Source organism: Sinocyclocheilus anshuiensis, unplaced genomic scaffold (assembly GCF_001515605.1).
Source record: "Sinocyclocheilus anshuiensis isolate Anshui unplaced genomic scaffold, SAMN03320099.WGS_v1.1 scaffold238, whole genome shotgun sequence".
NCBI classification, from domain to species: domain Eukaryota; kingdom Metazoa; phylum Chordata; class Actinopteri; order Cypriniformes; family Cyprinidae; genus Sinocyclocheilus; species Sinocyclocheilus anshuiensis.
Genome location: NW_015547674.1, coordinates 683,602 through 695,154, shown reverse-complemented (window position 1 = coordinate 695,154; position 11,553 = coordinate 683,602). Strand labels below are relative to the sequence as shown.

General features: G+C 37.2%; 1 protein-coding gene across 2 annotated transcripts in view; it reads left to right on the top strand.

Annotated features, from left to right (window-relative positions):
- The window catches only part of clip1a (CAP-GLY domain containing linker protein 1a), a 41,498-nt gene that overhangs the window by 3,150 nt on the left and 26,795 nt on the right, over window positions 1–11,553 (top strand). For both annotated transcript variants that reach the window (XM_016505389.1, XM_016505388.1), the window contains exons 2-6: window positions 1,208–1,431; window positions 2,499–2,998; window positions 6,873–6,997; window positions 7,098–7,314; window positions 7,993–8,190. In XM_016505389.1, the coding sequence (XP_016360875.1) occupies window positions 1,341–1,431; window positions 2,499–2,998; window positions 6,873–6,997; window positions 7,098–7,314; window positions 7,993–8,190 (1,131 nt within the window). In that variant the 5' untranslated portion in view covers window positions 1,208–1,340. The remainder of the gene's footprint in view (window positions 1–1,207; window positions 1,432–2,498; window positions 2,999–6,872; window positions 6,998–7,097; window positions 7,315–7,992; window positions 8,191–11,553) is intronic.

The window sequence follows — 11,553 nt, the reverse complement described above, 5'->3', positions numbered from 1 at the left end:
AAGTCAAACCATTCTGTTTTTGCTTCAAATTTCGAAATTATACAATCTAATTTAGATTAAAAACTGTTCATGTTGCATGTGTGCAGCATCTTTGTTTGGATCATGATTAAAATGCAGTGGTTGCCTCTAATTTTAAATGGAAAGCACAGACAAAGCCTTAGTTTGTTTATATGAAGAGATTTATTTTATTTGTGCTACTTATTTATTTGATTTGGGGCTTGTTTTAAAATGTCAATTTAGTTTTGTTATTTACATTTACATTATATTTACATTTAGTCATTTAGCAGACACTTATCCAAAGCGACTTACAAATGAGAAGCAATCAAAACCAACAAAAGAGCAATAATTTACAAGTGCTATATTAGTATAATATTATAGTGTTATATTTAAATTTCACAAAGAAACGTACAGTATTTTGTCCAAGCAATAATAAAAGGACACATTTAATTTATAATTTGTCTTAAATCTCATTATGTTCAAAAAAATCGTGAATCGAATCGTGAGTTGTGAATCGTTACATCCCAAGTGATCACACATATGGTTTTCAAACCTTCATGACAAGCATGAGTTGCTAGAAATGCATAAGCAAGGGCATCATTGTACAACAGTGTGAAAGAAGGGCTGCGATTTGTTTTTTTTAAAACAAATCGTTCGACAGAAAAAGTGAAATACTGGAAAAGGCTGTTAAAGAGGAGTCGATTTCCTTTGGAATCGATTCTTGATTCAGTGTTTCAGAATCGATTCTTTTTGGAATTGATTCCCATCCCTATGAATCACTGAGCCACTTGCTTTATTTCAGCTGTTGCATATAGGGTATATAGCTGTTTTTGTTGTTGACGTTTTATTCAAGAATAAAAATAAAAAACCTTTAGATATCAGTCCGCATATGTGATGGACATTGGTTATGATGATAATCTTTGGTATCTTCTTTGAAGGCATCTTGAGTAAAACTGCTTCATATTTAACGAAGCATATGCAAAACGCTTGAACCGGAAGCGACGAGACCCGTTGAACAGAATACAGAAGTCTGTTGTGCATAACCTTTGTTGCTTATGTGTGCAGTGTGAAATAGGCTTTACACTTTCAGCCGCATTAACAGACCGGTGAAACAATGTGTTGCATGAAATTACTGAAATGGCAGAAAGCAAGACACGCCCCTGCTCTGTTTAAACATGCGGATATATCTCTCTTTTCTTTCTCTCCACAGACATCGCTGCCCCCTTTTCTCCTTCACTTTGTTTTTATTTTATTTTTTTCCCTACACTGTTGCTCCAGCCTCAACAGTCAATGTTTGTTGGAGAGGAAACATGCAAATATAGACGGACCGTTTCAGAGCAACAATGAGCACAGCAAAACCCACTGGACTCCGAGCACCCAGCAGAATCAGCAGGCCAGCCGCTGCTGGGGTCACGAAGACCTCTCCTTCTGTCGGTGAGATCACATTTTACCACATATACATATACACACACTACCAGTCAAACGTTTTTGAACTGTAAGATTTGTTTTTAAAGAAGCCTCTTCTGTTCACCAAGCCTACATTTATTTGATCAGAAATACAGCAAAAGCAGTAATATTGTGAAATATTTTTACTATTTAAAATAACTGTTTTCTATGTGAATCTCTGTTAAACTGTAATTTATTTCTGTGATGCGCAGCTGTATTTTCAGCATCATTACTCCAGTCTTCAGTGTCACATGATCTTCAGAAATCAGTATAATATGCTGATTATTAGAAACATTTCTGATTATTATTATTATTATTTAAAACAGTTGAGAATTTTTTTCAGGTTTCTTTGATGAATAGAAAGATCCAAAGATCAGCATTTATCTGAAATAAAAAGCTTTTGTAACATTATACACTATAACATTCAAAAACTTGGAGTCAGTATAATATATATTTTTTTTGGGGGGGGGGGGGAAAAAAATGATAGAAATTAATACTTTTATTTAGCAAGGATGCTTTAAATTGATCAAAAGTGATGATAAAGACATTTATAATGTTACAAAAGATTTCTATTTCAGATAAATGCTGTTCTTCTGAACTCTCTGTTCATTAAAGAAACCTGAAAAAATTAAACTCCGCTGTTTTCAACATAATAAAAACTGCTGTTTTAAATAGTAAAAATATTTCACATTATTACTGCTTTTGCTGTATTTCGGATCAAATAAATGCAGGCTTGGTGAGCAGAAGAGACTTCTTTAAAAACAAAAAAAATCTTAGTGTTCAAAAACTTTTGACTGGTAGTGTATATAATAATATTGCTTCCAAAGTAGCTCAGTCATAGCTGGTTATGTTAGGAATAGAATACTATTGAACTGTATTCTGTGTAATGCTCACAGAAAAGAGTGAAACGTTAAGCGTTATGCAATGCTAAACATTTTGAATAGTTATCGTGGTTGATCTTTCAGGTGTTCTGTGCACACACTGCATGCTGTAGGAGTATTAAGTGCAGTTTTGGATTCCGAACAAAGCCGTTTTCTTCTCTTCCTTTGCATCAGGTGCTGCTAAACCAACTCAAGCGGACAAATCCTCAGCCGAAGCTCAAGATGCAGGAGAGCAGTTCAAGCTCGGCGATCGTGTCTGGGTGAATGGCAACAAGCCGGGCGTCATTAAGTTTTTAGGAGAGACCCAGTTTGCTCCGGGCCAGTGGGCTGGAATTGTGCTTGACGAGCCGATTGGGAAAAACGATGGCTCGGTGTCAGGTGTGCGCTACTTTCAGTGCGACGCGCTACAGGGTATTTTCACACGGCCCTCCAAGCTTTCACGCACAGAAGGCGAGGCGGACGACACGACGACTTCTCCTCCGTCCCGTGCTGCGTCACCCACCCCTTCTGCTACACCAGCGTCTGCTTCAACCAAGAAACCCACTTCACCTGCTAAAACCACTACTGCAGCCTCAGACCTGGCGCGGTCAAAGAGTGAGTCCGTGTCCAACCTGTCAGACTGCGGCTCGGTCAAGAAGGGAGATCGGGAGCTGAAGATCAACGATCGAGTGCTGGTGAGCGCATTTCACAAGCTCTTTTATACTCATTATGCATGTTAGGATGAATGGGCCATTTCTGTGAAGCCTGTACAGTATTTATAATGCATTATTAAGGCATTTATAAATCTAGATGTTGTATCATATCATGAATAATCATGACAACAGTTATAACAAACCCTTGAGCTTCTGACATGTTAGATCCGCTACCTGTCAAACATTTGGAATCATTGAGATTTTTTATGTTTTTGAAAGGTGTGTCTTAATTTGATCAATAAATACAGTAAAAACAGTAATAATATGAAACATTATTACAATTTCAAATAACTGTTTTCTATGTGAATATCTGTTAAACTGTAATTCATTACTCCAGTCTTCAGTGTCACATGATCTTCAGAAATCATTCTAATATGCCGTTTCTGTGGAAACCATGATACACTGCCTTGTATTAAAATTTGTTTTAAATAAAAGTTAAAAAAATGAAATAAATTAATACCTTTATTTGGCAAGGAACCATTAAATTGATTTAAAGTGACAGTAAATAAATGTATAATTCTAGAAAATAGTTATATGTCGTTCTTTTTAATGTTCTTGTCATCAAAGAAACCTGAAAAAAAAAAAAAAGTATCATGTTTTCCATGCATGCAATTGTTTTCAATATTGATACCAAATCTGCATATGTGACCCTGGACCACAAAACCAGTCATAAGGGTCTTTTTTTTTTTTAATAAATAAGCTGCGTAAATAATCTTTCCATTGATGTATGGTTTGTTAGGGTAGGACAATATTTGGTCGAGATACAACTATTTGAAAATCTGGAATCTGAGGGTGCAAAAAAATCTAAATATTGAGAAAATCATCTTTAAAGTTGTTCAAATGAAGTTCTTAGCAATGCATATTACTAATCAAAAATTAAGTTTTGATATATTTACAGTAGGACATTTACAAAATATCTTCATGGAACATGATCTTTACTTAATATCCTAATGATTTTTGGCATAAAAGAAAAATCTATAATTTTGACCCATACAATGTATTGTTGGCTATTGCTACAAATATACCCCAGCGACTTAAGACTGCTTTTGTGCTGCAGGGACACATATTAGATGTGACACTGAAGACCGGTGGTGTAAAAGTTTAAAGATCTGACATGTTAAAAGCTTGAGGGTTTGAATGTTTGAAACTGAAGAATTTAAGATAAATATTTGCATTGTAACTTGTCGTGTTAGTTGGTTCTTGTGAAAAGTGAACTCGAGTGTGAAGCAACTATTTCACGTAGCAGCAGAGTCTGTTGTTCTTTGTGTCTCAGCAGTAAAAATATGAGACCGTTTCATATGAAATGAGATGTGTCAGTTCAAATAGCAATATATGACATAAAAAGCACAATATATTTATTTGGCCATGTTGTGCAGCCCTATGATATAGCCTAATTTTAAAATAAAAACAATAAAAAAAAAAAGCTGTTTACTTGCTTCTCATATTTTTATGTAGGCATTATAAATACAGCAACAAGCTTCGGAAGTATAGATAAACAAGATGTTTATTTACTATTTAACAGGCCAAACAGGTCATTTCCATACCTAAAATACATATTTTACAGTCACTGTTATGCATATTGATCAAAAACACAGCTAAAAAGCTTCCTACCAGTGGCCCTCCATCAGAAAACTTAACATCGAGCGCAGTTTTATCATAGATAAGATGCAAAATGTTTCAATACAAGCATTTCAGTCAAATGTAATCTAAGCAACATTTCAAACATTTAACCCACGGGGGGAACTCAAGCCACGGCAACAGTTTAAAAGCAGCCCAATTCCATGGAAAAAATGCGGACTTGACTTCACTGCATCCAACGCGAGCTGTTAATAGCTGTGCTATCAATATGCGAAGTATTTAAATCTCTTTTGAATGAGTGCTCGCTGTTCACTTTCACATTTGATTTCGTGATCACACACGCTCTGTGTAAAGGAAGATCAGATATTTGTTGATGAGCTCATGATCGTGAAAGTGAACAGCGAGCGCTCATTCAAAAGAGATTTAAATACTTTGCGTATTGATAGCGGCCCCATGATGTGCCAAAATTATATGCCATATATGTTTGCGGGACTGGACACAAAAATCACGGGAGCGGGCGATAATGGTCAGAAATTGAGCAGCTCCTTCTACAATCTGGAGCAGGTTTGGATAGGGCTGTACAGTGCGACAAAAATCGGTCTGAGCCTTGAGTAAATGTACTACAGTAGCACGTGTGCGATACAGTTTTACGTGTATGAGTCATTTACAAACCTGTTGTCCAACAAAGATATTTTTATTTATTGACTTCTTTTTTCTAAATTCTTCATAACATAGTCGAGTGTTTGAAATAACTTATTTTTGTGATCAGACGTGGTTTCGTATCAGAGAATGAGGCAGAAATCCTATGTCGATTAGCATTGCATTATTAATATACTTTATTCTTATAAAAATACCCAAGATGGCTTGAAAAACACAGATAAACCCATATATTGTCACAAGTGTGTGTTTATTGTCTTTACGTTTGATCAGCTTAAGCATTTCTATCTTCTTTTTACTCCATATGTCTTTTTCTCCATATTAGGGATTTCACGGAACTTCATCAGTTATTACTTCTGTGATGCATATGTGGAGCTTCTGCGCGAGGGCGCCCTCTAGCTTCCAGTATGAATGAAACCGACATTACATTACGTGTGTGCTCACAACACCCTATTTTTTTCTCTCTCAGTGGATGCATACGAATTATCGTAATTTATATCGTCATTGCAATAAGTACCAGAAAATATAGTTTTAAGTCCATATCGCCCATCCCTAATCCAGATAATAACCAACTGATGAACGTTTTTTGCCCTATATTTTCTTTTTGAACTGGTAAATACTTCATATTACAAAAGTACGTTGTTTGCGGCAATATTATTTTCATTATTACACGAGCAACACGTTCAGCCATATGCCATGATAACCACATTAAGACAACTGACTTGTTATCTGTGATCTGCTGTTGTAACGTACGTAATCGACAATCGCTCGGAGCAGCTTCAGGTCATTTGTTCTGGATCCGGTGCTGTTTTCCAGCTGCAGATGAAGAGCAGGAGCTAAAGGCTCAGGTTTGGATAGGGCTGTACAGTGCGACAAAAATCGGTCTGAGCCTTGAGTAAATGTACTACAGTAGCACGTGTGCGATACAGTTTTACGTGTATGAGTCATTTACAAACCTGTTGTCCAACAAAGATATTATTGACATGCTTTTTCTCCATATTAACTTCATAACATAGTCGAGTGTTTGAAACTTATTTTTGTGATCAGACGTGGTTTTGTATCACAGAATAAGGCAGAAATCATACTATTTTATAGCATTATATACAGTGGTAAAGGCTATGTCGATTAGCATTGTATTATAAAAATATACTTTATCCTTATACAAATACCCAAGATTGCTTGAAGAACACCGATACTATATATTTTGTGCAATCGCATGTTTATTGTCTTCAGGTTTCTTCAGTTAAAATCTGCGTTTTATTCAGCTACAGTGATCACTGGATACCTCTGTCCATATTAGGGATTTCCTGGAGCATTACTTCTACTATGCATATGTGGAGTTTCTGTGCAAGGGCGCCCTCCGGCTTCCAGTATTAATTAATACAGTCATTAAATTACGTGTGTATTGCTCACAACACCCTATTTTGGGTAAAAATAGGAAAGATAATACTTTTCTCTAAAAAAACAGAATTCCCTAAATTATCGTCATTGATATCTTTATCGCAATAAATATCAGAAATTATCGTGATACATTTATAAGCCCATATCGCCCATCCCTACCGGCCGGTCAACCGGTGCATCCCTACTCAGAATGCATGTTAAGTTCTTGTTTCCTTCACAGGTTGCTGGCTCGAAAGCTGGTGCGGTGCGTTTCTTGGGCGAGACGGAGTTTGCCAAGGGTGAGTGGTGTGGAGTTGAGCTGGACGAGCCCTTGGGAAAGAACGATGGTGCTGTGGCTGGAACCAGGTACTGTGGCCTGTCCTTTCATTCGCCCTCTGCGTAGGAGACGTGCATTATCAGAATGCCCAGAGTTTTCATGCACGGATTTGTGTGTCTGTGTCATCAGGTATTTCCAGTGTCAGCACAAGTATGGGCTGTTTGCACCAGTGCACAAGGTGACCCGGATAGGTTTTCCCTCCACCACCCCGGCCAAGGCAAAGAGCACTGTGCGGAAAACTGCAACCACGGCATCAGAACTGAAGCGCAGCCCCAGCGCCTCCTCCATCAGCTCCATGAGCTCCGTGGCCTCGTCTGCTAGTTGCAAGCCCAGCCGAACTGGACTGGTGAGTGCACTTATCTTCGGTTACATAGCTCTAGCATGCTTAACAGGGCCAAAATATGTAATTTCTGTGATGTTAGCAGCACCAAAATGCAATTGCAAAATCGTTTCCCAGACTGGGTTTTCCCATCAGCTGTTTTTTGGCAAACTCGAGCGATTGGTTGAGCCAGTTGACCAGCCAGGTCTCAAACGGATAGACCAGTGTCCCATAAACAAATTCACTGATCAGCTGCGCTGTTTTAGTATGCAGCATTTCAGGAAACCCAGCTCATGAATGTCTACTTTAGGCAAATGCCTGCTTTCTACCCAAATCAGGCTCGTTATAAAACACTCTAGTTATAATCAGCACATTTACTAGGCATCCGTGCATTTGTAATTTTCTGAAAAGCATACTAACTATTCCTAGACTGATTATCAGATGCACATCAAACCTTGCAAGTTGCAACTATCAGTTCTAGTTAAATTTCTGTTTTGTGTGTGCACAAAATCCAAATGAATTACTCAATAACTTGCTTTCTAATCAAAAGAATGCATAAATGGATGCATTCGGAATAGCATGTGGCTACTTGGTAACAATTTCAAGGTGACCTTTCAGTAACATCAGTGAGTCCAGCTTTAGAGCGAAGGTCATATCTGAGAGAATATTGAGCCTGAAAGGTCCTGAACGAGTTTCTCTCTGAAGCTGACAGAGACGTCTGCAAGGTATGCGAGGAAGGTCTCTGGCACTACGGCACTCCAGGAGGCGCTGAAGGAGAAGCAGCAGCACATCGAGCAGCTCCTCGCCGAGCGTGACCTGGAGAGAGCCGAGGTGGCCAAAGCAAACAGTCATGTGGGAGAAGTGGAGCAGGAGCTCTCCATACTGAGAGACGGCCAGGAGCAGGTCAGAGCCAGCGGTGCCTTCGTCTTTCTCTGTTTAATTGGTGTCGAGTAAGGAATAATGGGTCGTTGAAATGTAGAAAACAATGCACTGTGCTCCACAATGCACTGTTTTTTTCTGTTAATGTTCTGTAATTTTCTATAAGCTCAAGTAGGGGTGGGCGGTATGACCAAAACCTTATTTCACGGTATGAGAAATTTAGTTTTTTGCGATCAAAATATATGTCTCGATATAGCTATTTCTTTATTTATTTTTTTTGTTACTTAAAATAAGAAAAAGAAGCAAATTACAAACACAACAGAACAAATAAATATACAAATAAACATTTGATTCCGCCACACTGGGTTCATGCGGTCACGAAAAACCTGGAAAAGTCCATTTTAAAACGGCAATTTCCAGGCCTGGAAAAGTTTTGGAAAAATCAATAAACCCAGAAGGTTTTGGAAAAATTTATTTCACAAATCTCTGTACGATAGGATTTTTTTTTTTTTAATCAGGTCCTGAATTTTGGTGTGGGAGCGTGCATATTTCGCCTAGTTTTACTATAATGCGGGAAATTCCCACAAACATGTATTTAATATTAGCATGTACAGTGTTTCCCACAGACTTGCACTCTATGTGTGCCGGCACTTCCCTTGGGGAAATATATAATGTAAATATAAGACAGAAGACGGGCTTATTGAAAGCGCAAATTCATTCTCTGCCAGCAGGAGGCGCTTTAGGAGCAGCAGAAATAGAGCGGTTTCCCCGGTAACGGCTGTAAACAAAGCAGCGTTGCGCTCATGAACGCTACTTTATCAGGCATTATAGGAAAGCTTAAATGAAAATGACATCAAAACTTTTCTGAAGACAATCGGTTCCTTTCAAAAAAGATACATTTATATAAATTCACCCGTGCTGCGGTTTGATTTTGAAATGTGCAGAGCTCATGTTTATTCAACGAAGTCAAAGCCTTTTGGAAAAACTATTTGTGGCGGTCAGTGTTGATATTGTGGCGGGCCGAGACGCTGCGATGCGAGACTTTCGCTCATGTTTCGGGACAGTTAACAGTCACGTGCCTAATCGGGCCAGTGTTGCATCATCACAAAACTATCATTTGCACATCTTTTTTTTTTTTAAGTCTTTTTAAACCATTCGATAGTCGCACGCTCCAGACGGTTTTCTGCGCGCTCACAGTCACATCCAAAGTGCATGCATACAAAGCCGCCTCGAACATTATTTTTCTCGGCTTATTGCGCTCAAGTGGCCAAATACACATTAAATGATGTCAAAATGCCCGTCCTGGCTAGTATCTTCATAAACACAGTCGGTTTTGTCTTAAGTGAATGTAAGCAGTTGTTGAGAAAGAAAACTGTTGTGTGTATCAGATCCGTGCAGTCGGTCTTAAAGGGACAGCAGCCTAATAAAGCCTGTCATTAATGTTAATTAAACAACAAAAGACAAAGTGAAGATCACTCACTGCTCTTGACTAAATCACTTTGTAACTTTAATTTGAAGGATTAATCTTTTTTTTAATTTACAGTTTATTAAAACAAACAGAAAGTAAAGAAGTAGCATTAATAGTCATTCATTTTAGTTAACATATGATAAATTTGAACGTAGATTTTTCTGCTTATTTTACATGTATTCTTGTGAAATAATGGAACATTAGGTCATGAATGTCGTCTCAAAAGTCATGGAAATTTATTGGTAAAAATGTGTACGAACCCTGGCCACAGTAGGCTGCAGTAGGCTTATTTAACATAGTAAGAAATATTACAGAAATTGAATAAAGTGTACAAGTAAAACACTGCATAGTCTTCACTATACCAATCAAACATGAACTGATTCTGATTAAAGATCCAAAAGATATTCAGTTAAGTACAGTGAGTGATTAACACTAATAATGACAGACAGCAGCAGGTAAATTAGGTTGCTGTCCCTTTAAGACCCACTGCACAGATCCAATATAGGCAGAAGGCTTCTCCACCAAATTCACCAGAATCAGCATCTTAGAATGTCATTCTGAGAGCTTCTCTGGACGAGCTTCAGAAATGAGCTCTAGCCAAATGAGTTTTAGGCTGTAGGTACTGTAGCAGACGAGCAGGCACGTTTTGGGCAGCTGATATTGATATTGATTAATGTTACTAATGTTCAAATGTTGCAGCTTGTTAACGTTAGCCTGTGATGTTTCCATTTAATTTACACTAAGCTAATGTTAGCAGGGCTTACTTATACTGTCATAACCACGACATAATAAAACAATTGCTTGAACATGAGACTAATTCACGAGTATAGGATTTTTTTGATGGCTGATGCAGATCCCATATCTTGGAAAGCATGCATAACAATTTCTGCAATTAAATTTACTAGGATTTATTAGAAATAAATTTAAAAATGAATCAATTAGAAAAAAAGGTGAACTTGAAAAAAGAAATAAACAGATTTCTACTTAAGATAGCAACTTTTTGGTTTCTAAATTGTTAAAAATGTGGAAAAGAAAAAAGAAGTAAATGCTGTAAGCAATGGCCGGTTGCATAAGCTGCTTGTTTTCTTTAAGACTTGTTATAAACTTGCAGTCAGCTACATACAAATATAGACTAGTCTGATTTAAATCTGAAAAGTAAGACTGATTACCCGCTTGGTTAACTACTAGTTGGTCAAACTAGTTCTTAAGGCACAGTCTTAACATTAGTGGAAGTCTGTGCACACTGGGAATCAATGAAGAGGAAGAAACGTCATAATAAAAGCCTTCCTTCCCCTTCTTACTTCACACTTTCTGTTTCAGATGTAATGGTTGTGAAATCAATTTATAAGCACTGTATATTTATTCATTTATTTGTATTTATGTATCTATGACAGTGTGCATCACAGTGTGTTGCCTTTATATATGGGCATGTGATATGATAATTACAGAATCTGCTACAGTTTACGGCATGTACATAATCTTATATCTTTGTGTCTAGATGTGGGCTGACCAACAAAAAATAAAAACGGCGATATGGAATAATCGAAAGGTTCTGCAGTAATGCAGTGCTGTCACAATAACCTGCAGTGTTCGCTACAAAAGCACAGTGTTTGTTTTGTGTTAGGAGACAGATACAGTTTTGATTAAAAATGCAAAATACACTTTTATGACCAGTAAATTCAGAAATCATTCTAATATGCTGATTTATTATTAGAATTATCAACTGCTAAATATTTTTTTTGGAAACTGTGATACTTTTTTTCAGGATTCTATGATGAATAAAAAGTTAAAAAGAACAGCATTTATTCAAAATAGAAATATTTTCTAACAATATACACTACCGATCAAAAGTTTGGGGTCAGTACATTTTTATTCTTTCTTTTTTTGAAAGAAATTAAAACTTTTATTCAGCAAGGATG